Source organism: Mastomys coucha, unplaced genomic scaffold (genome assembly GCF_008632895.1).
Source record: "Mastomys coucha isolate ucsf_1 unplaced genomic scaffold, UCSF_Mcou_1 pScaffold20, whole genome shotgun sequence".
In the NCBI taxonomy this organism is placed as follows: Eukaryota; Metazoa; Chordata; class Mammalia; order Rodentia; family Muridae; genus Mastomys; species Mastomys coucha.
The window spans coordinates 94529638-94551556 of record NW_022196903.1 but is presented as its reverse complement, the minus strand read 5'-3'; the positions used below and the strand labels follow the sequence as shown (position 1 = coordinate 94551556).

The window sequence follows — 21919 nt, the reverse complement described above, 5'->3', positions numbered from 1 at the left end:
TTTGAAGATCGGGATGTAGCTCTCAGCCTCTGCTCTATGTCTGCTGGGATCCTTCCGGCCGTGCTGGTCATAGGCTCACTGTCTGGAAAACTGTAAGCAAGCCCTCAACTGCTTTATGAGTTGCCTTGGTCATGGCATCTCAGCACAGCGATAGAACAGTGACTAAGACAATCAGCTTGCACAACAAACATTTTCACCTGCCAAGCCATCTCAGCTCAATATGACTATTATTTCCATTTCTCTCAAAAACTTTACTTTCTCCAGTTTTTAATGACTACTAGAAACTAACTCACCTGTTATTAATTAATTAGTTAGTTAGTTGTTAGTTAGTTAGTTAATTTCTGAGACAGGCTCCATTATGTAGCTTGAGCTGTCCTGGAATTTACTGCGTAGACCAGGCTGGCCTTAAACTCACAAAAGATCTGCTTGTGTCTGCCTCCTGAGTACCAGACTAGAGGTCAGGCATATTCCTAAGGTTCAATCAGTATTGTTGAAGAATAACAACTACTCACATAAATAAGTATATATGCATATATACTTACATATATATACACACATGGATACTGTAAATATCAAGGAGGTCCTAGTATCCATTCCTCTCCTCCTACTTTCAGGTATTTTCCCTTCATGTGTGCAAAGAATGAAGAGCTTCCTATTGAAGTTGCGTATGTCTAATCATCCCTTTTAGTACTGCTAAAAGAATTTAAGTGAAGGGAGTAATATGGGGGCATTAGTCATGTAAAATCCTTTCTGGCTTAAAAAATAAATATACACTGGAAAATTTCACAAAATATGCAGTAGGATGTGTGTGTGTGTGTGTGGGGGGGGGGTCAGGTTTAACCTGGCCCTTGGGTTGTTTTCTTTTTCTTTTTTCCATAAAGGGGGCACATTATGTACGTCAGGGTAGCTTTCAGTTGGCTATGAGCCTCTATGTAGGCCCTGACTGAACTTCTGACCTCCTGCCTCAGCCTCCCTAGGGCTGGGATGACATGTGTGAGCTACAGGGCTGCACTGAGTGTCCCCTGTCCTTCTCCTCCCTGGTTTGTGGAGACAGAATCTCTCACTGAGCCTGGAGCTCACCATTTCAGCCAGACTAGCAGGTCAACGAGCCCTGGGATCTGCCAGTGTCTACCCTCCCACCAGCAGTGAGGGATCTGGGGACCCAAAGTCAGGCCTTCATGCCTGTGTAGCAAGCACTTTATCCATGGAGCATCTCCCAGCTCCAGTTAGTATTCGTTCTTGGCTAAATGGTGTTGCATCATTTTGACTTTTGATTTGAGATTCTAAGGTTGTTCATTAAATTATTGGCTTAAAATAGGGTATTAGAAGTCAAACCATAAATAAAGTTTTTATTGTTACCTCTACTGTGCCCCCATTGTGGAATTACAAATAGTATAATGGTATTTATATCATTTCCATGGCATGCTAAAAAGACAGGCTACCATGTGCTGGAGAGATGGCTCAGCAATTAAGAGCACTGACTGCTCTTCCAGAGGTCCTGAGTTCAATTTCCAGCAACCACATGGTGACTCACAACCATCTGTAATGAGGTCAGATGCCCTTTTCTGGTGTGTCTAAAAACAGTTATAGTGTGCTTACATATAATAAATAAATATATCTTTAAAAAAAGGAAAAAGACAGGCTACCAGTGTCAGGAATATACTTTGGGGGATTTTTCACTGTGAAATAGAATCTGCTGATCTGGCCATCCTGACAAACAAGATTCAGTCCTCATCTGCACCAGGCAATTCTGGGATGGCTTTGTTCAAGATGGGCTCCCTAAAGCCCTGCTTCATCGAACTTCTCTTTGACCCTTGATTTCATTATCTCAGCTGTGTTGGCCAACTGTTGGCTCTGCAGCCCCCTTCCCACATGGCTGTCGTAACTGGAGGGATCGGGTTTCTCTGGTGTGTTCTGAGATAATGGCTTTCTCAGATCTTCCACCTGTCCTGCGTGCCCAGTTGCTTCTGCCCCTGACCAGGTGTTGGCATTCGAGTCAGTAAGTTCCCCCTTTCCTTACTGGTATCCCAGCGGCCATGGCAACTGTTGTTTAAAGCAGAACTGACCATCGTAGTCAGATGGTAACTCCCCAGTGCATGTGCTCTCTGCCTGAGTTGCTGAAAATCTGGTCACCGGGACACAAGAACCAGCAGGTCTGCAGAATACAATTGAGTTTTTAAAGGTTTTTCCTCTCTGGATACCCGAGAACCAAGTTCAACTAACATTTTCTGAGTAGATATTAGGTTGAAGGTTGGGCCCTTTAGGAAGCATTTCATCTTTAAATCCTCTGCCAGCATTTGAAGATATTCTTAAAGTTTCCCCACGTACTTTGTAGGGAAAGGTGTAGCCCAGGTTAGACAGGAACTAGGACCACTTAATAAGACCATTCATCCGTATTTCTTTTTGTCCATCATCCATCCATTTATCCAACCACCCACGTCCCCTCCTTCCAGATCCTTTCAAATAGTTTTAGGAGATGCTTTCTGTTAACATGGGCATGTGCTACTCTAGGGACCAGAAACCAAAGATCTCAGCACTGACCTTCTATATTCATGAGGCAAGCATAAAACAAACAAACAAACAAACAAACAACATCAATAAAACAAAAACCAAGTGAATTATGTAGAGTCTGACTCTGAGGGTAGCAGGAGGGGACAAAGCAGAGAGGGGCAACCAGGAGCAGAGGAGCCTCACTGCCTCGTGAACTGAGCAATGGTAAATGCTAACATGGGGAGGGGTCCTGCAGAAAATGCAAAACTCAGGGGACTTTCTGGGACACTCAGAATCCTCCCTACAAATGCTGGTGGAAATGATTCATGAACCAGAGCAGAATGACAACACTATAGAGAGTAGAAATGGCTCTTATTTGCAAAGCATTGCAGCATTGTTCTTATTTGCAAAGAGGATACAAGAAGACTCATGTCACAAAGAATTAATGTGATGATATTATCAACCTAAAGGTCCTGAGTAAGTGTAGCAAACACTGGCTCTTTGGCTGCTTACCACCACACATCCCTCCTCAATGGTATGTCCAAAGATGCCTCAGTTTTCTTTTTTTGGTGACTAAGCATGATCATCTGAGTTCAAATCCCCAGGACCCACATGAAAAGCTGGATATGGCTCACATCCATCTTGAAAAGGAAGATCCCCAGGGATTATTGGCCACCAGCTTAGTTCCTGGTCAAGGGAAAAAGGCTCAGAGTTATAGAGCAGGACACCCAATGTCCTCCATACATGTACATGAGCATGCATACCTACAAACACCCCCCCACACACATACACGTTAAAAAAGGGTCTCTACTTATGTGTGTCTGTGGTAGATGCCAACTGTATTCACTCTTTTAAAGATTTATTTATTTATTATATGTAAGTACACTATAGTTGTCTTCAGACACTCCAGAAGAGGAGTCAGATATCGTTATGGATGGTTGTGAGCCACGATATGGTTGCTGGGAATTGAACTCAGGACCTTTGGAAGAGCAGTCAGTGCTCTTAACCACTGAGCCATCTCTCCAGTCCAAAGGCCTATCACCCTGGCTGTCCTGGAACTCACTCTATAGCCCAGGCTAGCCTCCAACTCAGAAATCCACCTGCCTCTGCCTCCCCAAGTGCTGAGATATTAAAGGCATGTGCCACCACCGCCCAGCTAACTGTATTCATTTTTTATTACACTTTTAAAAAAATTTTAATTTGTGTATGTGTGTGAGCACAGACATCACAAACATATGTGTAGAAATCAGAGAATAGCTCATAGAAGTCTGTTCTCTCCTTCAACACAGGGGTCTTGGAGATTGAACTTAGGTCTTTGGGCTCAGGAACAAGCACCTATACTTGCTCAGGCATTTTTCAACTTCCTTCTTATTTTTTAAATTCTCTTGTGCCATTTTAGCTCCTTTATGTTGGGATTTATGGCATATCATTTTCTATCCTTTAATATCTATCCTTTCTGTCTATTTAAACATTTCCACCATACTCCTCATCAACTCTGACAACCTTTGCTTCAAAAATATGCATATTGTGTGTGTGTGTGTGTGTGTGTGGTGTTTGAAAGCATAAGATAAGTGTGGGCGAAGGACAACTTGAAAGAATCTATTCTTTACATATATCATGTGAATCCCAGGAACTAAACTCAGATAATCAGGCTTGGTGGTAAGTAATCTGTCTTATTGACTCTATTTCTGCCTTTTGATTTTTTTCCATTTACATTTAGTGTTATTTGTATAAGGAATTTATGCAAACCATTTTGCTTTTTCATTTTTCCTTTTTTTTTGTCCCTCTGATTATTTTTGGTATTCAGTATTTGCTAATATAGATTTTTAAATTTTTCAATATTTTTAGAGTTCAGCAGGACACAGATTGCTCTACAATCTGATTCACTGAACTTTGAGGCCAAAGGTGTAATGTTCATTCTGACACTAACAGGGTACTATTTAGTTATTGTGGGGTGGAGCGTGTGTGTACTTCTGCTTGCATGCTGAGGTCCTTGAACAACTTTGAGGTATCAAACTCAGGTTGCCAGACTTTGTCAGCAAAGTCAGGCATGAGGGGTGTCAGGTGTGAGGGGTTCCTCACACCTCTCTTTAATGAAGAAAGAGGTTGATTTTGTGGCTTGTGGAATTTAGCCTCTTCAAAACAATGATTGTGGAAATGAGAGATGCTGATGGCTTGTCTCTAAGGAAATACTGGGAACAAGAGAAAGAGTCCCATGCTCCCCTGCCTGGAACTGAGTTTCCATCAGTGAGCTGGAAGGGTGTCAGAAGCCATCTAGGAAAGACTAAGGCATGCAAATGAACTTTCTAGAGAAGGCTCACCATTTTGCATGGCCTGTGATGGGTGAATTCTGAGAACGCAGGGTCCTGAGAGACTTCATCCCAGGGTTGCTTCTTGCTCCTGATATGCCTTGCCTGTCACTATTACATAGCCTAATGATTCGTGGGCATCAGCCCATCCTATTGAGAAAACTTCCTGTATATCAACATGAAGATGAACTTTAATAAATTAACTCCATTTAGATGAATTAATGACTTTAAAGAATTCCTAATATGATTAAAATAATTTTAAGAAAAAAGTTTAAGGAGATGGGTTTTAGTTGTTTTGCCAGAAAGACATAATAAAATCAGAATTGGGCTGGAGAGATGGCTCAGCAGGTAAGAGCACTGACTGCTCTTCTGAAGGTCCTGAGTTCAAATCCCAGCAACCACATGGTGGCTCACAACCACCCGTAATGAGATCTGATGCCCCCTTCTGGTGCGTCTGAAGTCAGCTTCGGTGTACTTATGTATAATAATAAAAAATCTTTAAAAAAAAATCAGAATCAAGAATAGAATGTGAGGGGCTGGAGAGATGGCTCAGTGGTTAAGAGCACTGACTGCTGTGCTGAAGGTCCTGAGTTCAAATCCCAGCAACCACATGGTGGCTCACAACCATCCATAATGAGATCTGATGCCCTCTTCTCTCTTCTGGTGCATCTGAAGACAGCTACAGTGTACTTACATATAATAAATAAATAAACCTAAAAAAAATAGAATGTGACCCCTTCTTATAGAATAGTAATTAAAGGATACATAATAAGAACTGAGCTTTCACAATTACATGAAGAAGAGAAATAGGCTTGGAATAAATATGTGATCCAGGAAAAATATTCATTCTAGGTCAAATCCAAGGATGAAGCCACAAGTATGCACTATGATAAAGCAAGGCTATGTGAAACCATTGCTTTGAACTTATAATGAGCTTACAGAAAAAAACACTGCTTTGAACTTACTATTGACATCCTTTTGTAACTTCCCTTTTATGAGGTAATTCTTTTTTTACATAGACAACTTTTTGTCTAAACGCTATAAAAAGCTGAAAGTAATAACAAAAATTGAGTGTGGTCATTTCCATTACATCCCAAGTGTGTGTGTGTGTGTGTGTGTGTGTGTGTGTGTGTGTATGTGTGTGTTTCTATGTGTGTGGCTCTTCTTCCTCTCTTTCTTTCTTCCTCTTCTTTGCTCTCTGTCTCAGGAAGAGTTAACCAACTCAAGAGTAGGGACTCTGGGACCAGAAAGAGCTCTAGCTATTAAACCCTTTTCTTAATCCCCTGCTGGTGAACAGCAGGAGTTAATCACCAGACATCATCTGCCTTAGGCCTTAAAATAGCAAAGATTTAAAGAAAACATTTACAAAAAGTAAGCTACATTTGCCCCAGCAATCACAACTTTTGCCACCACAGCCACCAGTCCCACATTGATGCCTGCCTCAGTTCATCTAAATGCTGGGAACGTCATCGGCAGATGGAGAGGGGGAGAAAATGTGTCCTGGAATCTTCTTATCAAGTTTAATAAATTTTGTTAAACAAATATTTTATTTCTTTAGTCCAGATAATTTAGACAGTTATCTACAAAACAATTTCCACCAGTTCTACTTGCTTCATTGGGATGTGATTTCTCAGAGTTCTCCATTTATTCTACCAGCTAATGTCCTGGCAACTTATATAAAAAAATGAGACGGGGTCTCTTTATGTAGTCCTGGCTGTCCTGGAACTCTCTATGTAGGCGAGGCTGGCCTTGAACTCACAGAGATCTACCTGCCTCTGCTCCTCAAGTTCTTTAGATGCTGCTGCTGGTACGCTTGTAGAATTTGGAATCCAGGAATCTCGAGCCATCTTTAGGCTCACCAAACAAGGCTCACAAAGGCTTTAGAGACAAAAGATGACCCCAGATGACGTCACATGAGCCCCCTGGATCTAGCTATGCTTCTTAGAATTAGCACTCTGTGCTGGACTTCTCAGATTAACCAACAGAATAATTTCTTTCTTCGCTAAGCTAATATAATAGCTATTTTCTGTGGCTGTGATGAAATACCACAACCAAAAGCCACTTATGGAAGAAAGGGTTTATTTTCGCTTACAGTTCCAGAGAAATGAGATTCTGTCATGGCCAGGAAGCATGGCAGCAGGAGCAGGAAGCTGAGAGTCTGCATCCCCACCGAAAGCAGGAAGCAGCATGAACAGGAGGTGGGAAAAGATTAGAAACACTCAAAACTTGCCCCCGGTTATATACTTCCTCCAGCAAGGCTATGGCCATGGAACCCTCCACCAAGTAGAGACCAAGTGTTCAAATATAGAAGTCAATGGTGCGGGCAGGGAAGGGCATTTCCCATTTGAACCACTACAACTAGAGAGGCAGGTATCATCCACATGTAACCAAGAACTGGAATTAATATTCTGAATGCCGAATCTTTAGTCATATGTGAAGAAACAGTGATCCTGTTAAAAGTTTCTTCACAGCTTATGCATAATTAACTCGACCATTTTGCTAGCAAGGCTCCTTCCAGTGCTTCCATGGCCTCTTGTTGCTTGGTAAGATTGCAAGCATCACCCAAGGTGATTCCAATATCTCTCTTAGCAAAGGTATTTAATATATCCTTATACATTTGTCAGTGTGTGTTCATAGCCACAGGACTGATTCCCAGGTGTCTCAATGTTAATTGCTAAAATGCTGAGGTGTGACACTGGAAGTAACAAAGGTCTGACCATACATTTAAAAAGTTCAAACAAATCTAACAGGTCAGCCTTTCTATTAGCCTATAGCTCTCTCATAAGAACACCACACACTGGAACCAGTTATAGACCCCTTTAGCAAGCTGTAAATGGACAAAGGAAATGTTGCACGTTCTTCCCTCCGATGAGATATAGAAGACACATGTAATCTCTTTCTTTATTTAGCACTGCTTTTGAAATATTTAAAAAATGAGTCAAGTTACCAGGAGTAAGTTGGAGTCAGACTGTGCTCAGGATAAACCTGCACACAGGTCTGAAAGCAACTTCATCCAGACTCCCACCAAGAATGCAGATGCTTGTGCAAGCAATGGAGGCATGAACTGAAGCTCTCCGCAAAAGCCACATTTGTGTTAAAGATTCTGCAACCCAGGGACCAATTAAAACTTCCTGGTTTTTCAGAGTTGGAAGACTGTTCATCAGAGCCAACTTTATCTTGTGTCATGATTAGCATCCTTGATTGTTCTTCATCACCCACGTCTGTATCTGGCCTAACATCCCTTTGACTATCAGGGAAAAGCATTGGCATGCTTAACTCAGCTATAACTAAGTTCTAACAACCCAAATGTAGTGAAGCTATCTGGATTCAAGAATGAAACACACACACACACACACACACACACACACACACACACACACACACACACACACCCAGGCCAATTACTTTTACTGTGTCTTGACTAGCTCAAAGGCTGGGCAGTTTTTTCCTTTCCACTGCTAGCAAACACTCCCCACCCGTACTTCTGAGTTAACATCCTTTACGCTTGATCTTAGCCAAAGGCCAAGATGCAATAAAGTTAACACCTTTTAAAATCTAGATTTCATCTCTGCTACCCCAAACATAATTGGGGAAGTGGCCCCTGTGGCCACTTTCCCTGATTCTCACATGTCCATGGGCCTTTAGGTCTGGTCTTTCTTCTTCCCCATCATGGCGATCTTTCCCTGTACTCTCAAATGGCTGGGTCCCACCTCAGTCTACCTGTCTAGCCACTGGCTGTGTGGCAATTTTTCATTGCCAATCAAATCTAGCTGGGGGTGGAGACCCTCAGCATCTGGAAACTTGGTCTTTGGGAGCCAAATTAAATAGAGACAACATTAGAACCAACCCCTAACACTCAAAGCTAAGAATCCCATCAGGTAGCATCTGAAACCATCACAGACACCTCCCTACTGTACTGTAGTCTGCCTGCCTAACGCTACCTATGAGCTTAGGCTTTATGGCTGTGTTTGTGATGGGACTATAAAAATTTGTGTAGCCACTTCCATAGTGGACCACACCTTTCAGAGCATCCCGAGTCCATGTTTGTGGGGTATTTTCTCAATCGTTGGCTCAGATTAAACTCTTATTTCCTTTGGCATGAGAGCTGCAATTTGTATCGGCATGACATCACCAAGAAAGGTATCAGATGTTGTTGTAACTAGGAGAATATCAATTAAAACTCAGTCAAATCCTCTCTCCCTAAGGAAAGCCTGAATAGCATGTTCCTGCCACGCTAGGTGCTCCTTGCCAATCGAGTTTCTGAACAGCCTGCTCTTCAGTTACTTCTGCTGTTTTCTAAATATTACTAGGATCCTCACATACCTGAATTCCTGAGGAGCCTTTGTGATCCAGTGGGCACAGTGAGTAGCAATATGTGCAGCTGTTAAAAAACACTGCAACTTCCCGATAGCTGGGGGAACGATGACGGTCTGCAATCATTCAAGACAACTATTTCTGTAGAATGAAGGGCTTCCTGTTTTGTTTTGTTTTGTTATTAAATTTGATTTATTTGAAGTTGGCATACTGTTTGGAATATTTAAACTACCAAATTGCCAAGAAGAAAGATGCATGTTAGAGAATGTCAAGGCCCCTGTGGTGCAACTTCACCGCTAACAGTCCTACCCCTAATAATGTGTCAGCATCCAACAGGCATGAGACGCAAACATCTTTTCTCTGATGGTAAAATATTAGTTGAGGAGTGGGGAGAAGGCTCCATGGGTAAGAGTCCTTGCCGTGCAAGTGATAGAACTCTAGGACCCACATAAAAAGTTGGGTGTGGCCATGCACACACTGGAGACAGGAGGATCACTGGGTCTTACTAGCCCCCAGCCTAGCTCCAAGTTGAGAGACAGGCCCTGTTCCAAGAAACAAGTCTGAGAGCAATCAAGCAGGACACCCAATGTTGTCTTCAGGCCTCCACACCTGGGCACTGGCAGGTACACCCTCACACATGCACTGGTCCATATGCCATCACACTTATTGTCATAAACAGAGAAATGTATATTAGTTAAGAAAGGGTCTCTACCCATGTGTGTGAGGGAGATGCCAACTAGTTACTTTCCTCACGGTTGTGACAAAACACCCGATGAAAGCAACAGAAAGAAGGAACAGTTTGCTCTGGCTCACAGTTGAGGACACACGGTCCCTCACAGTGGGGAAGGCAGGGCAGCAAGTAGCTCAAGACAAAAGGTCACATTGCATCTGCAGTTAGGAAGCAGAGAACAGGCCAGAACGTAGAGCCAGGCTAAAGGCTCACCAGGCCCACCCCCTTTACCCACTTCCCAGTTCACACCCTAGTTCTAGAATCTTCTAAAATAACATGTTCATATGAAGGCCGAGAGTCCAAACACTGATGGTGCATAAGATGGCCAAATCCATGATTCTTTCCCAGTCAGCCTCCTGCTTGTGGGGAGCCGCAGCTGCCACCCTATATACATATATATTAAACACCTGGTCTCCAGCCAGAGCAGAGAGCATTGATAATCAAGCCCTTAGTTGGAGAAGCTGAGTGCCTCTAGCTTGTGATGCAAGCTGGTATGAATTCCCCGCAGCCTATTATGCTTTGCTGATGCTGATTGGGACCAGGAAAAGTATTTAACCCACAAGGGCTGGGGGCTGGAAATTATTATAGTAATATGTGGAGATAGGAGTAAGTATGTAGGATTAGGGCTGGTGATGGGTTAGAGGTAAGATGTAGATTTAGAAGAGTAAGTATGTAGAGATAGTAAGTATGTAGAATTAGGGCTGGTGATGGGATAGAAGAGTAAGTATGGGATATAGAAGAGTAAGTATGTATAGATAGGAGTAAGTATGTAGAGATATAGAAGTAAGATGTATGTAAGAATAGGAGTAAGTAAGATGTAATGATAGTAAGTAAGATGTAAAGGATAGAAGTAAGATGTAGGAATAGAACTAAGAATAGGAATAGGAGTAAGTAGAAATAAGTAAGATGTAACTAACAAGATGTAACTAATAAAATGTAAGTAGAAATAAGTAAGATGTAACAAGCAAGATTACAAGGATCATAATTAAACTGCATGGAGAAGGGCTTGGTGTTTGACTCCTTATGTCCACTGGGCGGGTAAGGCATACGACATATGGTGGCCCGGACTGGGAATGGAGAGACATACAGAGAATAGAGGAGAGACATACAGGGAGAGACGGACAGGGAAAGAACTCATCGGGGAAATCTTCTACGGCTCAGAACTCCTTGCAGACAGGGCAGACGACTGGTAAGTTTCCCAGGTAAAAAAAAAAAAAGGTAAAAAAAAAAGGGGGGGGGTAAGGTTCTCGGTGAAGAGACGATAAGGTCTCCGGGATTGGAGCAATAAGGTTCTCCGTGAAGAGACGATAAGGTCTGCGGGTTTGGAGCAATAAGGTCCCGCTAAGGGCGAATAAAAAAGTGATAATTTGGAGAATTCGCAATCTTGCCCCGTGTTTGTTGCTCTTAAGGAAATATTAAAAGCAAAAAAGATAGAATTAAAGAGAGAAACCCTAGAAATTTTTTTTGTCAGAGGTAGATATCGCAGCCCCTTGGTTCGCAGTGTCAGGTAACCTGACGCTGTCCAGCTGGGATGAATTAGGAAAAGATTTGGAATTCGCCTGGGAAGAAGGAATAATAAAAGGTGGGGTGTGACCAATCTAGCTGAAGGGAGAGAGGTCAGCAAAGTCTGAGAAAGATTCAGACTGTTGAAAGTGGCTCGGACTCTGAAAGAGTTAAACTTACACTGCCACTTAAAGTCATAAAGAACTTGACTGTCTGCACGAGCAGCTCTTATAGGGGACAACAGCTTTTTGCGCTAAGGACTGATGGGAGATGTAGTTTTGTGGGTGATTACCTAGGTAAAGGGACTAACAGAGACCAAGTCACCCTCTGGGACATGCCATCAGTTCCTGCACTGCACAGAAAATCAAACAAAAATATATATCTTGGTGATACTGAAAGTTTGTTCTGAGATTTATATGTTACAGAAATATACAGCCTTGGTGAATTTCCTCATCTAAATCGCCTGCTTGAACTCCTGGTATCCTGAACTTCAGCCTGATCCAGTTAAGACACAGACATCAGAAGACCAGTTCTGTTTTTCCTTCCAACCCCCCTCATATCTCTACACCTTCGGTCAGCTTGAAGAAGTTAAGATGAGTCATCTACCCGGTTCCCTGGGCTTTGGGGCTAGAAAAAATTGTTAATAAGTTGTGTTTCTAAAAATGTAAAATGGTTATATTTGAAATGAGAAATAGCCAGATTTAATTGTATAGCTATAGAAAGCCTTATATTTTGTTATTAAGTTACATTGTGTGACTAGAACATCTTAAATTAATATGCAAGAAATAAGTAAGAGCTTTTGAATTGAGAACAATAGGTATTGGAACCGTGGGTGCTTTACTGGTCCTTGTCAGTATATTGGCATTGTAGTGTGTCTATGCGGGTTCGGCAGCAATGACAGGTTGTTTTGATACTGCAAGCATTTGCAGCCCTGGAGGCAAGGCAATCTCCACAGGCTTGGTTAACTATTCTGATTGCTCCTCTTTACGCTCAGGATGCAAGGCTAAGCACTGTGCTAGAGATTAGCTTCTAGCGGTCTCTTGGAGAGCACGTCTGATTGCATGTGGGTTGATGCCAAAGGTCCCACCACCAGAAAAAAGGCATAGGATGGGCATGGTACCAACTTGGCTTCCACGAGTTAGGGGCTCTGGCAAATCATCACCTAAGACAGAGGCATGTACCGAGTGGCTAAGTAAGCCCGGTTTGTAGTACAAACTAGCTGTACGTGTTCTTGAAGACGGGTTTGATATTTTGCCAAGAGATATTACTATCAGGTTGTAATGCTATTGCAATGTCCTTCTCATGATTACTGGAGACCAGACCTCTACTCTTGCCTGTTGCGTTTAAAACAAAAAAGGGGGAACTGTGGGGAGCCGCAGCTGCCACCCTATATACATATATCTTGAACACCTGGTCTCCGCAAGAGCAGAAAGCATTGATAATCAAGCCATTAGTTGGAGAAGCTGAGTGCCTCTAGTTTGTGATGCAAGCTGGTATGAATTTCCCGCAGCCTATTATGCTTTGCCACGTAGCTGATGCTGATTGGGACCAGGAAAAGTATTTAACCTGCGAAGGCTGGAGGCTACTAGATTCTACTAGGGAGAGGATTATTATGAGCCAGGCGGTGGTGGCGCACGCCTGTAGTCCCAGCTACTTGGAAGGCTGATAGAGACTAGTAGATACTACTAGAGAGACTATTACTGAAGAGATTAGAGAGATAAATAAGAAGTAAAAATGAAGGTTCCTGAATAAAACCTGCTTGGAGAAGGGCTCGTGTTTGCCTCCTTATTTCCGCTGGACGGAAAGGTGGCTTACACCTGCTAGCTAGAATGCTTGTATCACAGGGCTCAGTTTTCCGTGTGTGGCCTTAGCAGCACATCAGGTTTGGGTTCATAGAGAGGAGTTTCATGGGACATATGGCTTAGACTTTACCCTAGACTTGTACCCTTTAGGTCAATACATCTCAACAAAGCTCCCCAAAGCCAGGCTCCTAATCTGCCATTATGATGTAGGACTTCAGCCACAATCTCTCTTTATTATTTTTAAGAAGAGCTGTTTTCCATTACCAGAAGCAGATAAGGAACGCAAACGTCCATTTGTCATTCAAAGCAGACTAAGGCTCACTTAGCCGTAATGAATCATTCACATCTGGGAATGAGCCTGGTTGGGTGGTGTTGCTTTAGTAGGGTAATAAAGTCACAATTCAAGGTCAGAGAGAATTCAACTGTGTTTCCATCGAGTCGCTCAAACCTTGCATAGGGTTAGTAGGCCATTTCCCAACAGCCACTCTGGCTTTCTAATATTTCTCTTTTCCTTAAATAGAGAGAAAAGCAGAAGCCTGGTATCATTTCTCACCTCAAATGACACTTACAGGTATTCTCATCATTCTAGAGATTTCAGCTCCATTTCCAGGTAGTCATTCCTCACCCGTGTTTTTGTACAAATAACTCATCCCTCATGATGTAGATGGGACTGCATGTGGTAGAAACAGGTCATTTAATTAAACATCTGAGTCAGTTGGGATGGCTTAGGGGTTAACTGTGCACACTGCCCTTGCAGAGGACCTGAGTTCAATTTCTAGCACCCATGGCAGGAGGCTTCCAACTGCCTGTAATCCAGCACCAGGGGCTCTGAGGTCTTCCTCTAGCCTCTGTGGGCATGTACACACATGCAGTATATATACACGTAAATAAAAATGAGATACAGCTTTAAAAAAATAAAATAAATACGTGGCAATCCTAGGCAGCAGAGTGGCAACAGCCATATGCCCATGCTATGCTCTTCTCTGTGTTGGAAATGCTAAGGTTATCACTCACCATAGAGTTTCCAAATCAACAGATGGGGAAGCATCCCACCCTCGACCACCCCAGACGCCTCCAAATCAAACACCATGCAAGGTAAACTTCCTTACCCACACTCTCGGTCCTGCAGATTTCCTCATTTCTATACAATATCACTATCTACTTCTTAGCAGAGCATCATGAGAAGTTACCCTTTGTGTAGGTCATTCATAATTAGATATTGACAACTGTAACTGAATCAACCAAAACATAGATGAAATCCCTTTTATCTACGCCCCCCCCCAACCCTCTCACTTCAATTCCAGTATGAGCTGGTAAGTCCATTCATCAAGTGGGTCTCAAATCTATCACAAACAGTTTGTCTTTTTTAAAAAACACAAATCAGGCCATCCACTTTCCATTCCAGACTCATGCAATGTTTTCCCTCTGCCTTTAAGTAAACACCAGCCATCTCAAGAGGCTTTCAGAGCCTGTAGTTCGAGACCTGCTGACATCTTCAACCCAATCTCCATCCCTACTATAGTTCCATGAACCTTTCTCTTCCCACACATGAAACATGAACACAAGAAACATGTCTCTTCCCACACACCTCTCTCTTTCCCTCCCTCCCCCTTCCTTCCCTCCCTTTCCCTTCTCCCAAACCTTTCTCATCCAGTAACCTCACTTCATTTGTGCCTTGCCACAAATGGTCGCTAAGATCTCTTCCAGGACACAGTAGGATTGTCTATAACATATAGTCATGGTGCTTTCTCTCTACCTCAGTCCTGATTAGACTTAAGCTCCTGTCAGACTTAAGGTCTAGGGAGCAGGACCATTGTCACTTAACTGACACTATATCAAATGTCTATGGGGAGGCAGGGATCCCACAGACATATAAAGGTTGTAGTTCACAGTGTATTTCCCTCCCAGTTCAATACCTCAGTTTTGATGTATCCTTTCATATTCTTCCCCTCTCTCTTTTTCTATCCCCTCCCCCCTCTCTTTTCTGCGCGACCAGGGATTAAACCCAACTAGGGCCTTGTGCATTATTGACAAATCATGGAACTATAGCCCCAGCCTACATTAACAATCTTTAAAAACAAAATAAAAATATCCTATTAAAAATTTCAAAACTGAAAGGTTAAGCCAGAACTCTGGACCCTTTGTGACTATTGGGCTACATCTAGTTGTGGTAGCTGCTGTTTGGGAATTGGCTAATAGAAGCTAACACTGACCAAATGCTATGAGCCATGCAAAGGAGGGAGCTGAGGCTGAGGTTCACAAACAAAGCCACGGTCCGCCAAGTCCCATGTCTAAGGCATGCTTTGGATGCTCTCAGACCCCAAATCTCAAGGAAAGTCTTCGAGACAGAGGAATTGTCTGTCTGCACACTGCAGACTGAGGACATCAACCCCAGAACGGAAAGGGGCACCTTTATCCCCTACCCCCATCCCCGACAGCAAAGATCTCTCAACACCTCAGCTGATTTCACTGTTTACAAGTGGAAGTCTTTCCCAACCTACATCTTGTAAACAACAGGGTTCCTACCGGAAGAAAGAGTCTCTGGGCTGCACAGGGTTTGAACAGTTTCTTCCATTCCTGAGGGTTTCCGACAGAAAATGTGATTGGGTAGAGTTTGTGCTCAAACTTCCTTGTATATGAGTCAGGCCACTGGCGCAGCTGCAAAACATGGGAGACACAGACAACAGGTAAGACAATGGGAAAAACAGAGAACACCTGAGAGGCCTCTGGCTGGCACAGTGGAGATCATCCAGGCAACTCACAGGGGGAGTTTAGTCACTGTTTCTAACGGTCATTTTCCTATAATATTGCTAGGATTGGAAACAAATAACATTTGCTGTGGACAGGGGAGTTGGGAGACTGGTCCACAACAACACCAAAAGAAATATAAACTTGGATAAGCTGCCAAGAGGGCAATTCAGAACAATTCAGAAGTTGGCTAACAAGATCCCAAAGATAAAAAGGTACGCTGGCTTTCATCACAGTGTAGTATGTGCTAACAAAACCGGGGAGAGTCTAAATGTCAATTTATTAGGAACTGGGAAAGTAAAAGTTATGGTAGACTTAAACAGTGAAATGATGTAGCATAAAGGAGATCTGCATGTTTCTATTTGATATATGCAAAACCATTATATGACCCAGTGTAGTGGTGCATGCCTGACATATCAGGACTAGAGAGGTTGAGGTAAGAGGACCTCAAGTTTGTGGCTAGCCTGGTCTCTGTAAAATACTGTCTTAAAAACATTCTAATGCGGATCCATCTAATTGCAAAAATATATGCATCTTTATTTCAAGATTTATTTTTATGTGAATGAATGTTTTGCCTGCATGTATGCATGTGCATCATATGTGTAACGTGTGTGCCTATTTTCTGCAGAGACCAGAAGAGGGCATCAGATCCCCTGGAACTAGAGTTACAGTTGTAAGCCACTCAATGTAGATGCTGGGAACTAAATCCAAATCCCCTGCATAAGCAGAAAGAGCTCTTAACTCCTGAACCACGTCAGCATCTCCTGCGCATGTGTATTTATATGTGGAGAAAAACCTAGACAGACAGCACTCTTTTTTTTTTTTGTTTGTTTGTTTTTTTGAGACAGGGTTTCTCTGTATAGCCCTGGCTGTCCTGGACTCACTCTAGAGACCAGGCTGGCCTCAAACTCAAAAATCTGCCTGCCTCTGCCTCCCAAGTGCTGGGATTAAAGGTGTGTACCACCACCACCCGGCCAGCAATCTATTATTAAAAGTGGAGACTTCTACAATTGCTGCTTATGTCTCATATCCTTATGTGTCTAATATTTTCTGTATTCTTCAGAACCTTTAAAGTGAATATGTTTCTTTGTTGCATATGTTAATAATATTTTAAAGGTTTATTCTTCTATGTGTATGAGTGTTTTTCCTACATGTATGTATGTACATCACATGTGTGCCTGGTGCCTGCAGGAGACAGAAGAGGGCATTGGATGCCCTAGAATAGATGACTGTGAGCACCATGTGCACAGGAACTGAGTCCAACTCTTAACTGCTGAGCCATCTCCGCATCTGCATATGTTAGCGATAAATTCTTAACAGCACTTTTTTTTTTTTATAGTACTTATAGCTTTAGAGAAAAATGGAGCAGAAAATAAACAGTGACCCTCCTCTCACTTCCCACACAGTATACCAGCGCACACTGCTATGGCATGTTTGCTGCAATGGATGGGCCAAAGTTGATTATTATTTTAAAAATGCCAACCTGTTTTTATTGAGACAGGGTCTCGATATGTAGCTCTGGCTCTCCTGGAACTAGCTATCTAAATCAGGCTAGCCTTAAACTCATAGAGCTCTACCTGCTGAGTTCTGGGATTAAAGGCATGCAGTAACATGTCTGTCTGGTTTTTTGTTTTTTAACTTATGTGTCAATATTAATTTTTAAATTGAAAAAATAATTTATTTTAATTCTCTGTGGATGACTGCTTTGCCTGCATGTATGTTATATGTACTACACATGGACATGGTGCCCGTGGAGGTTAGAAGAGGGTATTAAATCCTCTGTAACTGGAATTAAGGATATTTCCAAACCAGTAATGTGGGTGCTGGGAACTGAGCCCACAAAAGAAAGAAGTGGTCCTAACCACTGAGCCATCTGCCCAGCCCCCTGATTAGCACTATTAACTGAAGTCTGTGGTGTACATTAGCTTCTCTCTTATGTCACAGTTCTGTGGGTTTGGATACACTCGTTAAGGCAGGTCCCCACAGTTACAGCACTACACGGGGTGCTTTTACCACCCCAGAAAGCCTTCCTTCTACCATCCACCATGTCCCACCATTCACTCTTCTCCAAGCAATTGCTGATCTTTTGTCATCTCTCTGTTTTCTAGAAGATCCTGTAACTGGACTCACACGGGTCCATCACTAAATTCTGTCTTCTTTCTCTTAGCAATATGCACATAAGATTCCAGAAGGAGGAGGGTGGGTGAACTGGGAGGAGTGGAGGGAGGGGAAACTGAGGTCGGGATGTATAAGAGAAGAATAATACTTTTAATTTTAAAAAGTTTTCTTAAAAGTTTAATTTGTATTGGTGAATTGTTTGGTTTGGTTTGGTTTGGTTTGGTTTGGTTTTTTCGAGACAGGGTTTCTCTGTGTAGCCCTGGCTGTCCTGGAACTCACTCTGTAGACCAGGCTGGCCTCGAACTCAGAAATCTGCTGGCCTCTGCCTCCCAAGTGCTGGGATGAAAGGCGTGCACCACCACTGCCTGGCTGGTGAATAATTTCATAATGACAAGTCACTGGAAACTTACGAGGTGTGTCTGAATAGCAGAACACAATGCAGTCCTTAGTGACATGTCAAAGAACTAGAGTCAGCAAACGAGGATCTCAAAAGACCAGTCACAGCCTACCACACCCAGGCAGAACAATTTGACATTTTAAAGTATTCAAAGAAATCATGGGGACTGAAGATGGCTCAGTGGTTAGTTAGTAGTACAAACTGCTCTTCCCAATGACCTGCATTCAGTTCTCAGCATCCACATCAGGTGGTTTCCATCTCTGGTGGCTCATGTAACTCTAGGGGGAATCTAATTCATCTGACCTCCACAGGTACCTGTAGTCATGTGTACACACCCACACACAGACTTATGTGCGCATACACATATATCTTTAAAAAATAAATCGAAACAGAATCATGCTTTGTGATAGGTAAGAGTGACTTGAGATTTGAATTTGTATCCCTAAATAGAATGGAATGTAGCCACTCTCTCTCATGTACACACACCCTGTTATGTGCAGCCACACCTTTTCTTTTTTCTTCTTCTTTTTTTTTTAGATTTATTTATTATTATATGTAAGTACACTGTAGCTGTCTTCAGACGCACCAGAAGAGGGCATCAGATCTCATTACGAGTGGTTGTGAGCCACCATGTGGTTGCTGGGATTTGAACTCAGGACCTTTGGAAGAGCAATCAGTGCTCTTACCCACTGAACCATCTCACCAGTCTGCAGCCATGCGTTTTCATGTGCACACAGCTGTGGCTACTTTTACACTTAACAATAGGGGCGTTTTCATGTGCACACAGCTGTGGCTACTTTTACACTTAACAATAGGGGCCACATTGTGATATGCAATGCCTGTAAAGAAATAGTTGCTATAGCCACTGTTTTACAGAAAAATTTAGAAAAGCCAACTCCTGCTTTGGAAGCAATCAATTATCTACATGTTGTTGATAGAAGAATGAATGTGGCGTATGATTGAATTTCTGATGTTTATATCAGAAGGTGCTGTGGTTTGCTTTCTGCTACTGTGATAAAGCACCATGCCCCAGAGCATCTCAGACGGGAAAGAGTTTATTCCAGTTTAAAGCTTATAATCGTCCATCACGACAGGAAGTCGGGGCAGGAACCCTGGTCAGGAACCTGGAGGCAGGAGCTGATGGAGAGGCCATGGAGGAACCCGGCTTATTGGCTTGCTCCTTGTGGCTTGCTTAGCCTGCTTTCATACACAATCCAGAACCACATACTCAACAGTGGTATCACCCTCCAATATCAATTATCAACCATGAATGTTCCCCAAGATTTGCCTGCAGGCCAGTCTGATGGAGGCAATTCCTCAACTGACATTTCCTTTTCCTAGATTCTAGCCTGTGTCAAGTTGACAAAAAACAAACAAACAAACAAACAAACAAACAAAAAACTAGCCAGCACAGACACAGAATAGAAAAAAAAAATGTGAACATTGTTCTCCTGAGCACTACTGTGGTCCTTGTGTCTCTTTAATTTGTGATTACAAATTTCCTGGTTATTTGATTAAAATGTACACACATCACTTTTATAAACACCAACTTTTAGAGACATTGGGAGCAACTGAAAATTACTGGATGGCAGTTGAATGTACCTGACAAAGATTAATGATGGGCATTGACTAAGCTGAACCTATCTACCTACGCCAGCATTGATACCACATTCAACTGTACTGGCCTCAGGAGAACTGACACCCACATATGCTCTTACTACAGTTGTCCTCAACCTTTCTAATGCTGCAGCCTTCTAATATAGTTCTTCATGTTGTAGTGATCCCCCTCCCATCATAAATTTTTTTTTAATTTTTTTAAAGATTTATTTATTATTATACGTAATACACTGTAGCTGTCTTCAGACACACCAGAAGAGGGCGTCAGATCTCATTACAGATGGTTGTGAGCCACCATGTGGTTGCTGGGATTTGAACTCAGGACCTTTGGAAGAGCAGTCTGTGCTCTTAACCGCTGAGCCATCTCTTCAGCCCCCCATAAAATTATTTTTGTTGCAAACTTTATAACTATAAATTTGCTGCTGTGAACCATAATGTAAATATCTGACGTGCAGGATTTAGAGAAGCCAACCTGTGAATGGGTTGTTTGACCTCCAAAGGGATCATGACCCACTGACTTAGTACAACAGTACTATCACTTAGCAAACACAGGCACACAGACCAGGCACAGACTGAGCCGTAACTTAGCCTTCTGAGAAGTGTGAGGGTCTTTCTGACTTTGAACTTCAGTATCTATCCAATCTCTCTTTCCACAGCCCTGTCTTCAGGGAGAGCAGCCTCAGTCCATTTACCCTTATTACAGTGAATATTTAAGTTTCTTCTAATTTTTTTGGGTTTCTTTCCCATCTCCAGTCTTGGTTTCTTGTACATGAAGATTTTCTCTCTTTTTCTATTTCCATATTCTATATACCACATCTTTTTTAGTACTTCTATTCAAAATCTCAGCATCCATATGAAGTCAGATGCTGATTGCCATCATCTGCCTGATGTATAGAGGATTCACAATGTTTAACTATAATTCAGATGATATATTTTAGTCTGATTTTTAATATTCACTCTACAACGTAGGCATTACTCTTTTTAAAATCACCATTCTTCCACTTTATCTTATAAAAGTCTCCTTAAGTGAAGGTCTTTTGCTGGTTACTTATTTCATTCTCTGTATGGAGTTGAAACAGGGTAGAGGACCCAAGTTGATCTATTCTCTGCATTTTGAAGGTATTATCTCATTATGTATTAATCTCATTATGTATTAACTCAACAGTGCTACTGTTGAGAAGTTAACCGTTAGAACTGTGCTTCAAATAAAACAATTAATTGGGAGACTGTGGTGGCTTGGATGAGAATGTCCCCCATGGGTCAGATGCTTGAATGTGTGGTCTCAGGTTAGTGGCACTGTTTGGGTAGGTTTAGGAGTTATGGTCTTGGAGAGGGGGTGTGTCACTAGGTACAGGCTTTGAGGTTTTAAAGTCACACACCATTCCATTTCTGCTTGTGGTTTAAGATGTGAGTCCTCAGCCTCCTGCTCCGGCCTATGCGTCTATGCTTTGGGCCATCATGGACCCTTACCCCTCTGGAACTGTAAGCCCAAATAAACTGTTACTTCTAATACACTGCCTTGGTCATGGTGTTTTATCACAGCAATGGAAAAGTAGCAAAAAACAGAGGCTACAATCCTATATCAGGCCCAACATACCAGGTTTCTGCCTAAGCAACTGAGACCCACTTAGCTTAAAGAGCTACATCTCAGGCCAATCTGAAACTAGCAACTGACCTTTAGGGACTGCTGGCTACTTCAGCTCACCCAGTCAAAGACAGTCAACAGAACCCATCCTAGGGACTTCCCTCTGGAATGATCCAAATATGGCTACCGATCTATGCTAAACTTTTTCTCTGGCTTGCTTCCCTTTCCTCCTTACAAGGCCTTCATTCCCTCTGGCAGCCCTTCACCAGGGCCCAGAAACACTGGCAATCTAGAGTGGTTTGCTCA

General features: G+C 42.4%; 1 protein-coding gene across 3 annotated transcripts in view; it reads right to left on the bottom strand.

Annotated features, from left to right (window-relative positions):
* Gxylt2 (glucoside xylosyltransferase 2) overlaps nt 1-21919 on the bottom strand; it is a 112804-nt gene that overhangs the window by 43938 nt on the left and 46947 nt on the right. For all 3 annotated transcript variants that reach the window (XM_031382757.1, XM_031382758.1, XM_031382759.1), the window contains exon 3: nt 15675-15806. In XM_031382757.1, coding sequence (XP_031238617.1) covers nt 15675-15806 — 132 coding nt within the window. The remainder of the gene's footprint in view (nt 1-15674; nt 15807-21919) is intronic.